Source organism: Ceratotherium simum, chromosome 17, assembly GCF_057802395.1.
Source record: "Ceratotherium simum simum isolate JZ-2026a chromosome 17, ASM5780239v1, whole genome shotgun sequence".
Lineage (NCBI taxonomy): Eukaryota > Metazoa > Chordata > Mammalia > Perissodactyla > Rhinocerotidae > Ceratotherium > Ceratotherium simum.
This window is the reverse complement of record NC_141916.1, coordinates 28,131,582-28,146,229: the sequence shown is the minus strand read 5'-3', so window position 1 is coordinate 28,146,229 and position 14,648 is coordinate 28,131,582. Positions and strand designations below refer to the sequence as shown.

General features: G+C 34.9%; 1 protein-coding gene across 1 annotated transcript in view; it reads left to right on the top strand.

Moving 5' to 3' along the window:
• The window catches only part of REDIC1 (regulator of DNA class I crossover intermediates 1), a 64,369-nt gene that overhangs the window by 31,158 nt on the left and 18,563 nt on the right, over window positions 1-14,648 (top strand). Inside the window, exons 4-9 of the mRNA XM_087442561.1 lie at window positions 120-252; window positions 648-696; window positions 2,125-2,310; window positions 6,987-7,102; window positions 13,210-13,739; window positions 13,994-14,063. Of these exons, the coding sequence (XP_087298687.1) occupies window positions 120-252; window positions 648-696; window positions 2,125-2,310; window positions 6,987-7,102; window positions 13,210-13,739; window positions 13,994-14,063 (1,084 nt within the window). The remainder of the gene's footprint in view (window positions 1-119; window positions 253-647; window positions 697-2,124; window positions 2,311-6,986; window positions 7,103-13,209; window positions 13,740-13,993; window positions 14,064-14,648) is intronic.

The window sequence follows — 14,648 nt, the reverse complement described above, 5'->3', positions numbered from 1 at the left end:
GCATATAGGTGGTTTTAGTAAATTTCTAAGATGTACGTTGACTTAATGAACATGGTATATAAAACAATGCTTTTAAAAGATTTTATTATTCTTTTTAATTTTATTTTTTTTCATTATAGAAACTGTGAGAAAACCAATCCATGTGAATATGAATAGAGACATAAAAATGCCCCTAAGAAAACATGATTTAGAACTTCCAGTGTCGCCTCACCTTGTTCCATCTAACCTCTGCATTGATGATATAGAAAACAAGTAGGTTTTAGCTGGGTTGTATATTATTAAGTATTTGAAAGAGTCATCAACACTGTTTTATTCACTGGAAAGTGTACAAAGTGCTTATCCTTCTAGCTCCAGTTTTTATTTGACTGTTAACAGTATTATTAATAACTATTAAGACCTTTATCAAATGACCTCATGTCCATACTAAGTGTTTTTTGTATGCATAGTTTGACTTTTCGTATCATAAAATATCTCTCTAGTAATAATATAATTTTTATAAAACACAGTAATATTATGACCCTGGATTACTTAAGAGTTCCATATGTTTTCGTATTTGTATAGAACAGTATGAATTTTAAATATACATAAAAATATAGTCAATTTTATTGCCATCTATATTTTTAACCTTGAAATTTTCTTTTCATTAGTATACACTATCAAAGACAAGGCAGCAGGGAAGAACTTGGCCCAGTTCAGGTGAGATTTTTAAAAAAAAATTTATAACTTATTTTAACAATTGTGATATGTTACCAAATGATATAAATTTTCGAGTATCAGATAAAATCAGTTATCCTTTTAAAAAAGTTTTAGTCTTTAAAGTTATTCTTTTAAAAGTTTTTAATGTAAGAAGCCTGTACCTTAATATTTTAACTGATTGCTTATGAGAAACCCTTTGAGTTCTGGTAACATAGACTAGGCCTATGTGTGTATAATTGATTCTCCTTGGCACTGACGAGCTGCAAAGGATAATTCATTTGAGGATTCCTACTTTGGGTTCATGTGATCATTGAGCAATTCATTTCTTCAAACTTAGTGACCAGATTATTTTATTTTATATCAAATTGTGATTTTCAGTATTCACATTGATCCCAAGATGATTTTTCTTTCAAAGTATTGCAAATAATTATTTTTTTAGCAAATAAGATTTTAATCAATTAGGAAATGCATAGATTGTGATTAAACCTTGCAATTTTTTTTTTTTTTTTTTTGTGTGTGTGTGAGGAGGACCAACCCTGAGCTAACATCCAATGCCAATCCTCCCCTTTTTTGCTGAGGAAGACTGGCCCTGGGCTAACATCCATGCCCATCTTTCTCTACTTTATATGGGACGCCGCCACAGCATGGCTTAACAAGCGGTGCATCGGTGCGCACCCGGGATCCAAACCGGCGAACCCTGGGCCGCCGCAGCGTAACGTGCACACCTAACTGCTTGCGCCACCGGGCTGGCCCCCTGTTTTTTTTTTTTTAAGTATTCTCCAGGTGATTCTTTTTTTTTTTTTATAATTTTATTTATTTATTTATTTTTTCCCCCAAAGCCCCAGTAGATAGTTGTATGTCATAGCTGCACATCTTTCTAGTTGCTGTATGTGGGATGCAGCCTCAGCGTGGCTGGAGAAGCAGTGCGTCGGTGTGCACCCGGGATCCAAACCTGGGCTGCCAGCAGCGTAGCGCATGTACCTAACCGCTAAGCCACAGGGCCAGCCCAAAGCTTGCAATTTGAAGGTCCAATGCCATATTATTAGTTATTCTTTCTTTCCTTTGAATAGCCAAAGTTAAGCTGCATCAGAAAGATAATGGCAATAATACTAAAATCTCTTGGAAATCTTTTCACTTGAACTGTAGATTAATGAAACTCAGATTTACTGTCATTAGGAGATGACATGCGGGAGTGGAGCTTGAGGGTGGAGGGGACCAAGGGTGAGAAAGGCAGATGGAAAGGAGCTCTTGAGTATAATCTTAGTTGATAACCTGTCTTGTTTTAGTAAGTCCTGTCAGTTACTGATGACTGGCCTTTCCTTGGGACTTTTTCTGCAACCCATGGCCTTTTTCACTTCTATTTTGACTTTCCTGTTCTCTAGTTTATATATTTTGGCAAATCAAATGATTGTATCTTCTTTCTTATAGTCTTCACAAGTCATGGCCTCATATAGAATGTTTGAACCTCCGTTCAACAGAACAGAAAACTGCAGTTTCACTCCATCTTTTTCAGCCGAATTGTCTTCTGACAGACATATTACAAAACAAAATTTTATCCCCAGAATAGTGCCTAGTCCTCAGAAAGTTGCATATGAAAAAAAGCAGAATGAGCAGGTACTTTTCAATCACTAGTTCTTAGCATTTTTTATTATATTTTTATGATATGCTTTTTTTTCTATTTTTATAGATTTAAAAAATAATAGTTGTGAATTGTTATAGATATAGCCAAATTAGGAGATAAATTAAGTATAATAATTCTTCTTAGGTCAAAAACTTAATTCTCTGTATACTGTAGAAGATTATGAATCCAAAAACTGGAGTGTTCTTTAAAAGTCTTTGAAATCATCATCCTTTTATAAAATTATTGATAGTAAAATTGAAATAGTTCAGTGTGTTATGTAATAGTTGATTGTAATCACAGTAAATGACTAGTTGGTGATGTCCTGGTGGCCCATTAGGCATGATATGGAAAGGATCCCTTGAATAGCAATACATAATCTCAGTGATATCATAGTAATCTGTTAAAGTGTAAGTTGTAATGGCTTGATTTTTTTTTTATGATTTGACAGATGACAGCTGGTTATATGCACTTCCATTAAAACTATACAAATTTATTTATAGAGAGTGCTAAAATATTCAATCATTGTATTCTCTAAAGTTAAAAATATAAAAACATCCAAATTTTTGAATTCTGAAATATATCTGCCATAGATATATTCTGCCATAGATATGTTCTTCTAGAACATACCAAGAAATCATTTTTTACTGAATTTATATAGAGTTAAAAAAAAATAAAATTATTAAAGGTTGGTATACTAATGTATAATAGTAGTGAGGAAAATAGTTGTATAAACACTCTGTCTTGTTAGCAGGAGTATTTAATTCTCCCATTTTTAGCATGCAATGGTTTTATGCCATATTTTTGTATTATTATAAATTATTTTATAATTTATAAATTAATTATAACTAAATTTATAAATTATAGTTATATATTATAGTATATTATAGTTATATACAATATATAATGATATTCAATTTTATTGAAGTATGTTTTCTGTTTTTCAGAAAAGGAAAAATGAAGTATTATATTCTAGTGATATGTGCTAGCCTTATTTATTTAAGGACCTAATAATTTTTGAATGATGCAGTGAAAAACATTCAACTACCCATTCTGTTTGTATTTTATAAGACTACAACTTACATTCTAGATCAGCTTATAACTCATCTTTGCTCTGTTAAATAGTTTATAGAATAGAGAATGAAACTCTCTGTAATCTGTACTTGGTTCTTCTACTTATAGATTGCAGGTTAGTAATTATCTCCAGAGGGGTAAATAATGTTATGCTTAATATGGCAGAAGAGAGAAAAGAGAAGCTGATATCCCTGGCAAGGTGTTGTGTCACACTCTGAAGTATTAGGGAAGTATTTAAAAGTTATTTGGAGCGATTTCAGGAAAATTAAAATGAAATTATAAATTACAAAAGAATATGAGTTGAAAGAACAGGTTAGAAGAAAAAGTGGTCTGGGGATTACTGGTCCCTGGAGAAGTAGTATTGAGCCAATATATAATATTCTCTTCTCTTTTGATTGATTGAGAGTTTCTTACTTCAAGGGATGACTTTGTCACTGCACCATTGTCACTGTCTCTGAGGCTGAGATGTGAGATATATTATCAGACTATTTTCAGCTCTCCTTAATTTTAGACCTTTTTTTTAACCTGTTTTATCTTGAAGTCTACTTTGTCTGATATGAGTATGGCAACACCTGCTTTCTTTTGTTTGCCATTAGCTTGGAGTATTGTCTTCCATCCTTCCATTCTGAGCCTGTGCTTGTCTTTAGTGCTAAGATGTGTTTCCTGAAGGCAGCATATTGTTGGGTCTTGCTTTTTAATCCATCCTGCCACTCTGTATCTTTTGATTGGAGAGTTCAATGCATTTACATTTAGGGTAATTATTGATATATGAGGGCTTAATGTTGCTGTTTTGTCACTTATTTTCTGGTTCTTTTGCATTTCCTTTGTTTCTTGTCCCATTTGTTTTGGACTGCCAATTCAGTTTGGTTGTTCTGTCTTATGACTCTTCTAGTTTTCTCTTTGTTTATCATATGTGGTTTTGTTTTGATTATTTGTTTAGTGGTTACCTTGAGGTTTGGGCAAAAAATCTTGTGTATGAGATAGTCCATTATCTGATGGCCTCCTATTTCCTTATACTAAGTCAATTCAGTCACTTTCCTCTTCCCCTTCTAAGTTTTTCTTGTTATACCTAATTCTATCTTGTGTTGTGGCTGTGTGTTTACAGTGATGAGGTTAAATTTATTTTTGGTGAATTTCTTCCTTTGATCTTTGAATTTAGTATTTAAGTGGTTGCTAACCTATTCCGGTAAAGATCTACTATTTTTCTGAGTTTGTCTATCTACTTTTCTCCTTCCTCCAAGCTTTGTGTTCCCTTTCTCTTCTTTTTTTCAGGCCTGAGGGCCTTGTTGAGTATTTCTTGTATGGGGGTCTCGTGGCCATGAACTCCCTTAGCTTTTGTTTATCTGGGAGAGTTACTATTTCTCCATCATATTTGAAGGATATTTTTGCTGGATAGAGTATTCTTGGCTGAAAGTTTTTGTCTTTCAGTATTTTGAATATATCATTCCAGTCTCTTCTAGCCTGTAAAGTTTCTGTTGAGAAATCCGCTGAGAGCCTGATGGGAGTTCCTTTGTACGTTATTTTTTGTTTTTGTCTAGCTGCCCTTAATATGGTTTCTTTGTCGTTGACCCTGGCTAGCCTTACCACTAGGTGTCGTGGTGAAGGCCTTTGTCTGTTAATATATATAGGTGTCCTGTTGGCTTCGCTTACTGGTATTTCCTGCTCCTTCCCCAGATTTGGGAAATTCTCAGCTATTATTTCCTTGAATAGGCTCTCTGTTCCTCTTTCCCTCTCCTTTCCCTCAGGAATACCTATAATTCTTATGTTACATTTTCTAATAGAGTCAGATATTTCTCGGAGTCTTTCTTCATTTCTTTTTAGTCTTAGTTCTCTCTCCTCTTCCATCTGGAGTACATCTGTATTCCTATCCTCTAAGGTGCTAATTCTTTCCTCCATATTGTCAGCTCTGTTCTTTAGAGATTCCAGATTCTCCTTTATCTCCTCCATTGTGTTCTTCATCTCCATCAGCACTGATTGGTTTTTCTTTATGATTTCAATCTCTTTTGTGAAGAAACTCCTAATCTCATTGAATTGTTTGTGTTGTCTCGTATTTTGTTGAGCGTTTTTATGATAGCTATTTTGAAATCTCTGTCATTTAGTTTATGGATTTCTGTGTCTTCGGGGTTGATTTCTGGGTGCTTGTCATTTTGTTTCTGGTCTGGTGATTTCATATATTTTTGCATTGTGGTTCCTGTGTTGGTTTTGTTTTTCCTCATCCTGGAAATCTCTGGTTGCAATTTCCACCTGCCGCCACTGTCTGGTGGTAAAGGGCTGTGTAGTCTAAGCCCCCTGCTCTCTGTCCCGGTTTTTCTGCTGTGATCCGCAGTTTTGTTTTTTTTTGTTTTTTTTTCCCCCGCTGCGATCCACGGGTCCAGTCGTTTGATCAGGTCTGCCGCGGATCGCTAGGTCTGGTCTGGTCGGTTGAGCTGCAGAGTCCGGGTTGCGGGGAGGGGGGAGCTCTCTCTTTTGCCCTCTGGGTCCCTGATGTGGGAGGCTTCTCGTTTGCCCCTCTTTATCCGCTCTCTGGGGTGCTCAGATGTTGATGGTAGCCCTGTGGCTCCTCTGAGTCCTCTGTGCGGGAGTTTCCCACTGGCTGAGAGAGTCTGAAGAGCCACGGTTTCCCTGCTGAGGGCCGCCCCTACCCCGTCTCTGGGAGCCACGGGGACCGGGATCGCTGATCTGATGGGGAGGGAGAGGAGTTCTCCTTACCTCTCCCCACTTCCTCCGGGGGCCCAGCACGTTCTGCTCTCAGATGTGCGGCAGTGTGGATCCCTCCGCTCTAGCTTTTCACTGTCTGGGATTCCGTTGTTGGTCTGTGACTGTTCCTTTTGTTGTATCTTGTCGGGGGAAGAGTTCACGGGAAAGCTCACTCCGCCATGATGCTGACATCACTGAGACCTTTTTTTAAAAAGACTTGTAGTATCTCTTTTTGCCTCTCCCTCTTTCTTTTTTTCTATTTCGGTCATTGATTGTCTTTGGATTTCTCATTTCTGTGTTTCATGGCTTATAAATAAAATATACTACAGATATAAATTATTATTGCTGGATAGATTAGTGTTGGGCCATTATAATATCTTATATCAATATGGTACCTTCCACATTAACAAATGGACTATTACATCTGCTTTTCACAACAGTCTTCCCATACTTTCCCCATTTTGCACTCCACAATACTGCTATTCAGGAAGATTAAAGTAGCAGTCTAAAATTGCTCAGTAAATGGAAGAACTGAGATAAGTACAGCTGTTTCCTTGGGAGAAATTGTTATTTTCTGTTAGCAATATTTAACTTTTATTACTCAAGATCCTGGTGACGTGGGTATTTTTTTTTTTTTTAATCTTTTTTCTTTTGCCTCTGAGAAAATGGTTAGCTCACCATAGTATCAACTCTGTTATTTTAACAATCATTCAAATACTGATACTCTTTCGTTATTAAAACAGTATTTATTTTGTTTTCAATAAGGACACAATTACTTTGTTTTAGTCTAAAAAATACATTTTTTAAATATAGATGTCCACTTAAATAACATTTTATCATAAATTTAAGTTGTATATATGTACATTTACCATTTTAGCAGGTTCTTCCTTTTTTTTTTCAGCTCAGTAATGTTAATTATTCTAATTCCTTGGTTTCCCAATTAAACAAAAATCAAGATGCTCTCAGTCCATCATATAGAACAGCACAATTTGGAACATTATTCGACAGATTAAACAGGTAAGCAAAGATGTTGAAGGAAATAAAGAACCCGTAACATTCTTTCTTTGAGTTATTTGATTTTAGTGGACACAAATATTTTTAGTTAGAAATGTAAACAGACCTAAGTAATACTTCTAGGGAAGAAAAACACTAGAAGTAAAATGTAGCATTTAATTAAAATAGTTTTAAGTAATTATTTTCTAATGTGCACGTCTACCTTTCACTTATGTATTTTAAAGAATATTTCGGGCCAAGGTGTTTTGCATCTGTTTTATAATCTCCATGAATTGCTAGTTTCTTTTCCTGTGTCATAAACATAATAATTTCTTTTTCGTATTTATGGTAGTTGATCCGTGCCCCACTTTTATTTTCCAGATGTCAGAATATATAAACCCTGGTTCATTGTTTTAAAATCCATTAAACTTGTAAAACCAGTTTGAATCACTCTTGGTAATCACGATGAGAAACTTTGACTCTGTAATCCTATCTCAGTCTTCCTCATTTTATTAAATGGCATCACTGTTTACTCCATTGCTTAAGCCAAAATAAAAGTTGTCCTTGATTCCTTCCTTTCCTTCAACTGCCAATATCCATTTCACAAAGTATTGTCAATTCTGTGTTCTAATAAACTTTAAAATTATCTACTCATGTCTCCATCTCTATGGGTTCCATGCCAGTCTAAGCCACCACTGCCTCTTGCCTAGAATTGTTAATAGCCATATAACAGTTCTTCTTGTTTCCTCTTTGTCCTGAGATCCATTTTTTTTTACAGCTTTATTAATGTATAATCAACATACAACAAACTGAACTTATCTAAAATGTGCACTTTGGTAAGTTTTGACATATGTCAAAAATAATGAATATTCATCATCCCCAGTAGTTTCTTTGGGCACCTTTGTAATCCTTTCCTCTGGCCACTTTACATCATCCCTTACTCCCATCCCAAGGCAACTGCTGATCTGCTTTCTGTCACTGTTGATTAGTCTGTATTTTCTAGAATTTATGTAAGTCACATTATACAGTATGTTTTCCTTTTTTTGGTCTAGCTTCTTTCACTCAGCATAATTTGAGATTCATCTGTATCGTTTGTTGTGTGTATCAATAGTTCATTCGTTTTATTACTGAGTAGTATTCCATTGTATGGACGTAGCACAATTTATTCATCTGTTGATGGCCATTTGCCCCACCCCCCCAGCCCCTGCAGTTTTGGCTATTCCAAATCAAGCTGCTGTGAAAGTTCATGTAGAAATCTTTGTTTAGACATATGCTTTCATTTCTCTTGGGTAAATATTTATGAGTAGAATGGCTGGGTCATATGGTAGGTGTATGTTTAACTTTTTAAGAAACTGGCAAACTGTTTTCCAAAGTGATTTGTATCATTTTACATTCCCATCAGCAATGTGTAATAGTTCGAATTGCAAAACATCTTTGACAACACTTGGTAAAGTCAGTCTTTTAAAATTTATACCATTCTAATCAATATGTAATAGTATCTTATTGTGGTTTCAATTTTGTATTTCCCTAATGACTAAATGATGTTGGCATCTTTTCATGTACTTATTAGCCATTTGTGTATCTTTGGTGAAATGCTTACCTTATCATTTTCTTAGTGGTGTCTTTTTGAAGTAAAAAAGGTTTTAATTTTGATGAAATCCAATTTATTAATTTTTTCATTTAGGAGTCATTTGTGTGGTGTCATAGGTAACAAGTCTTTGCCTAAGCCAAAGTCATGAAGATTTTCTCCTTGTAATTTTAGTTGCACATCCTTCTAGTTGCTGTATGTGGGATGCGGCCTCAGCATGGCCAGAGAAGCGGTGCTTCGGTGCACGCCCGGGATCCGAACCCCGGGAACCCGGGCCGCCAGCAGCGGAGCACGCGCACTCAACCGCTAAGCCACGGGGCCGGCGTCTCCTTGTAATTTTAGATCTTACATTTAGGTCTATGATCCATTTTGAGTTCATTTTTATGTATGGTGTGAGGTAAGGGTCTAAATTCATCATTTGCATTTGCATTGGTAAATCTATTCAGTGTATTTTTTATCTGTAGAAGTTTGATTTGACTCTTCTTTATATCTTCCATCTTTCTATTCAACATGCTCAGTCTTTTCTCTATCTTCTTGAATATAGGGAATATAGTTTTGATAACTCTTTTAATGTCCTTCTATGAATTCTATCATTTGTGTCATTTCTTGGTCTATTTCTAATAATTGATTTTTCTCCTCATTATAGGTTGTAACTTGCTGTTTCTTTGCATTCCTAACAATTTTGTTTGGATTCTATACATTATGAATTTCATCTTTCTGGTCTGGAAATTTTTGTATTCCTATAAATCATCCTAAGCTTTGTTCTGGGATACAGTTTAGTTACTTGGAAATAGTATGATCTTATTAAGGCTTGCTTTAAACTTTGTTAAACAGGACCAGATATGCCTTCAGTCTGTGATTTTGCCCCTAGCTAAGGCAATACCCTTCTGGTACTCTTTGATTTCCTTTGAATTAAGAGATTTTCCACTCTGGCTGGTGGGAACACAGAATTTTCCCATTTCTGTTTGAGTTCCTGGAATTGTTCCATATTCTCGTCTTGGGTGGTTCTTTTCCAACACTTGGGTAATTACTTCATACGCATGTGCTGATCAGTACTTAGTTGAAGATTTGAGAACTTTCTGTAGATCTCCAGAGCTCTCTCTCCTCAAAGCACTCTCCTTCATGGTACTCTGCCCTGTGAATTCTATTCTTTGTTGTCTCCCTGAACCTCCAGCTCTGTTTCCTCAACAAAGGGAGTCTGTGGACTCCAACTAGATTTCCCCTGTCTATTCTGTGTCTTGGATACTCTCTCCAGGCAATAAGCTAGGAGCAGTCATAGGATTCACCTCATTTGTTTTTTCTCTTACAGGGATCATTTATCATGTTCTATCCGATGGCCCATGTCTGAAAGCCATTGTCTCATATATTTTGTCCAGTTTTATAATTGTGTCAGTCAGGAAGGTAAATCTGGTTGCACTAACTTCATTTTGGCCAGATGGAAGTCCTGAAATTCATACCCAGCAATCAGACTGATATTTTTTAAGGCAAAAAGCAGTTTTACATTTGTATTTAGAACCTTTCAATGTTTCTTATTGCTCTTTTCAAAAATAAAGCTCTATATGATCTGGGCCCTTTTGTACCTTTTAAGCCTTAGGTCATAACTTTTTTTTCAGTGATTCTATTCTAGCTTTATTACTCTTCTTTCTGTTTCTTAAACATGCTGCAAATCTTGCATTTGTGCTTATTCCATCCCCCTGGAGTGTGCTTACTCCTCTCTTTATATGTCTAATCATTCTGTATCTTGAGCTTATTTATCACTTCCTTAGGGACTTTCCTGACCAACTACCTGAAAAGGACCTCCAGCACAAGTTATTCCCTCGTGTGATCTTGCAGCACCTATAAAGCTGCTATAATTATCTTTATTTGTTTACTCCTTTATTTCTTTTATTCATTTTACTTATTAACGGTTAATTATCTTATTTATTTTTTTATTATCTTCCTTCACTAGAATATAAGCTGTATTATCTCCCTACCATGTGGTAGGCATACATTAAACAGCTGTTTAATACAAACAAAAGGCTTATTTAAATAAGGAATTTATCCCTGTTTTAGTCCATAATTTTTAATGAATTTTATATTTATCTATAGGAAAAATAAATTGTTAAAGAAGTTGTATTGATTTGTCTTAGTAAGACTTTTAAATTTTTAGCACCATTTCTTTCTGTCATCTCTACAAGTAGAAATCCTTCCCAACATTCAGTCCTCAACTCAAATGCCACCTGCCTGATTTTTCTCAATGAAGGAGTTTCTTTTATTTACTGTGGTAACACTTGACTGTAGGATAGCACTTATCACTTTCTAATTTTTCTTTCCTCTTCTAGACTATTTCTTGTGAGCAATAACTGTGCATTATACATTTTTCTATTGCCCAAATCTCTCATTGAGTAATTCTCCTGAGTCAGAATGCTTAAAATACTGTTTAAAAATGATTATTTACATTTGTAATGTGCTTTCTAACTTATGAACTGCTTTTACATTTATTTTCTCATTTAGAGTAATAGAAATTTCTCTGCTGTGAATGGTGTATATTATTGTATACTATAGGTTATGCCTTTGATATAACAGAATAACATTATTCTGTTCAAAACACCAATAAGACCCGTATTGAGAAACAGTGTAGGATCATGATCTGTGAACATACATGGGCAAAACATCTCTCTTTTCTTAATGCCAAAATGAATTCTTTTCTCTCTCTGTCCCTAATACGTGGCATAGTGCCTGGAACACAGCAGGTGTACCTGTTCTTTTGATATTTAATGAATAATTTAAAAAATAAAATTTGAAATCAATCAGAGTCTTAGCCATCTTTATTTCTTTTCTAAATTTCTTTGGTACCTCCAATCTCTGGAATAACCCAACCCTAAGTAAATTTGTAGATAGTCAATGGCAACAAAATCCAGAATATCTGGATTTTTTTTAATTGATGTCATAATAGTTTATAACATTGTGAGATTTCAGTTGTAAATTATTATTTGTCAGTCACCATATATATGCACCCCTTCACCCCCTGTGCCCACCCCTCAACCCCCTTCCCTGTGGTAACCACCAAGCCATTCTCTCTGTCTGTGTGTTAGTTTATTTTCCACATATGAGTGAAGTCATACGGTGTTTGTTTTTCTGTCTGGCTTATTTCACTTAACATAATACCCTCCAGGTCCATCCATGTTGTTGTAAATGGGACAATTTTGTCTTTTTTTATGACTGAGTACTATTCCCTTGTGTATATATATATATATATATATATATACACCACATTTTCTTTATCCAATAATCTGTTGATGGACACTTGGGTTGCTTCCACTTCTTGGCTATAGTGAATAATGCTGCAATATACATAGGGGTGCATAAGCCTCTTTGAATTGTTGATTTCAAGTTCTTTGGATAAATACCCAGAAGTGGGATAGCTGGATCATAAGGTATTTCTGTTTTTAATTTTTTGAAGAATCTCCATACTGTTTTCCATAGAGGCTGCACCAGTTTGCATTCCTACCAGCAGTGAATGAGGGTTCCCTTTTTTCCACATCCTCTCCAACATTTGTTATTTTTTGTCTTGGTGATTATAGCCATTCTAATGGGTGTAAGGTGATGTCTTAGTGTAGTTTTGATTTGCATTTCCCAGATGATTAGTGATGTTGAACATCTTTTCATGTGCCTATTGGCCATCTGTATATCTTCCTTGGAAAAATGTTCATATCCCCTGCCCATTTTTTGATCAGGTTATTTCTTTTGTTGTTGTTCAGTTGTGTTAATTCTTTATATATTATGGAGATTAACCCCTTGTTGGGTATGTGATTTGCAGATATCTTCTCCTAGCTGATGAGTTGTCTTTTCATTTTGATCCTGGTTTCCAGGATATCTTGATTTTTAATTATTTCCTCTGATAGCTTTCTTTCTTTTATACAAGTTGGACTAACCTAAATTATGATTTATATGTTAGAAGGGAACTTACAAGTTATCTAGTCTAACCTTTTCGTCTAATAATCTTATCTCTTGGCTTTATTACTTATATATGCACTTGTATCTATATTGCTCTTCCTTGGGAACTTCAGAGTTGTTTTTATATCCTTGTTATGTTGAGAAATATCTGTTATAATGTTCTCATAACCATTTGATTTGATGTTTTAACACTGGGGATAATTTTTCCCTGCACAGTCTTCAAAATATCTTTCTCTAATTAAATAGAGCAACAGTTACATGCAGTGATTTTCTAGGTTGTTCACTAGACCTTATTACAGAAGACATGCTATAGGTTGGTCATATTTTATTCTGTTAATATAACAGTAAATTGAATCACATACTAATTTTTTGTGTTGAAATACAAAACCAAGTGTAGATTATTTTTATAGTCACTAAGGCATTAGAAGAGCACTTTAGACAAATTTCCACCCAAAGCAATATTATTTATTTAAATAAAAGAAATGAAAACATAGTCTAGGTAAATGTTACTAGCTACTCAGTATGTTCTCTAAGAATTTAACTTTAAGTTTCTAAATGAAAATTATCTATGCTTTTCTTGTTAAATATGTTTTTATTTATCCCAAAGTCCAGGAAATAAGAATTTCCTTACTGGAAGACCTGCTATAGTTACAGGTGAAGATTGTGGAAGCATGAATGAGAGGAGACAGTCAGACTTCATTACTGAAAAACAGTCAGTACAACAGATTTGGGAAGAAAATAGAAAAGAGGTTTCAAATTTTCTTGAAGATGTGAACCAGCCAACTCCCAGCCTTTTGTCAGAGAATCGTGACTCTTTTGTTAGTGAAAATGTGATCAATTCATTAAACATAGATCAACAGAGGATAAAGAAAACCTTTGACAAGTGTGGTTATGACAGTATGGGAGATATTTGTGCAATCACTAGTTCTGATAAAAGGCATTCCACTGATACATGCATTAGAAGTACTTTTACAAATCCAGAGTTGGCTTGTAGTAATTCTACTTTTAATAAAACAAGTTATCCAGAAAAGTGTCTGCCAAACAAGAACTATCAGAAAGAGTACAACAATCATGAAAGAAATAATCTTAGTGCATCTTTTGAGAAGGATAGTTACCCAGCCAGCTCTGAAAAAAAAGGTTGGTGTTATACATGGAAAGCATAATAATCTATTGTTTTTTTTTTCAATGTATATATATCTTATATATAAGGTATATATGTGTGCATGTGTATTTGGAAGAATACGAAATTAAAAATAGAATGACATTCTATTATATGACATTGTGGACCAGTGATTTCCCTCTATATGGATCATGCTAATAAGTTTCTAATTAAAAAAAAAGAAATAGTCTATGCTAAAGTTTTAGTTCAATGCATACTTTTATTTTTAAAGGAAAATTTGAACGTGATTACCAAGACAAGACACCACAGAAAAAAATCCAGAAATATCCAGTGAACCATATGTAAGTTTTTGGGTACATCTGGGGAATGCAAATCAGGATCTAGTATAATGCATGTGGAAGGGTTGAATCGATGCAAAGTGAGGTAGACGTATTGCTGTCTGAGGGTGGGCAGACTGGCCTCAAAGAAGGCTTACCAGTTGTGAGAATCTTAGTAGTATCACCCTAGTTGAGAGTATGGTGGTCATATTTGCCAGCACAAAAATATCTTCTTATCTGAATCTTAGTATTAATTAGATTTGAGAAAACTGACTTATGTGTTCGAGAAACTTATATACTCACTAGAATGTCAATTTATTAATTTACAGTAAGAAAAAGAAGGGTCACATGTGTGTTTAAGCATTCCAGAATGCTTACTGGCTTGATAAGCATGTTTTCTAACTTTTGGCAGCTCTCCATGGGAAGGTTGCTTGGTTAGTATAGAATCAGAACAAGGGAGTAATGGACTTCAAATGCTAATGGCATAAGCAAGCATATCAACAGGTTATGGGACTGCAATTATAGTTAATTCAAGTTTCAGGGGCCGGCCCAGTGGTATAGTGGTTAAGTTGACGTGCTCCACTTTGGCGACCTGGGGTTCACAGGTTC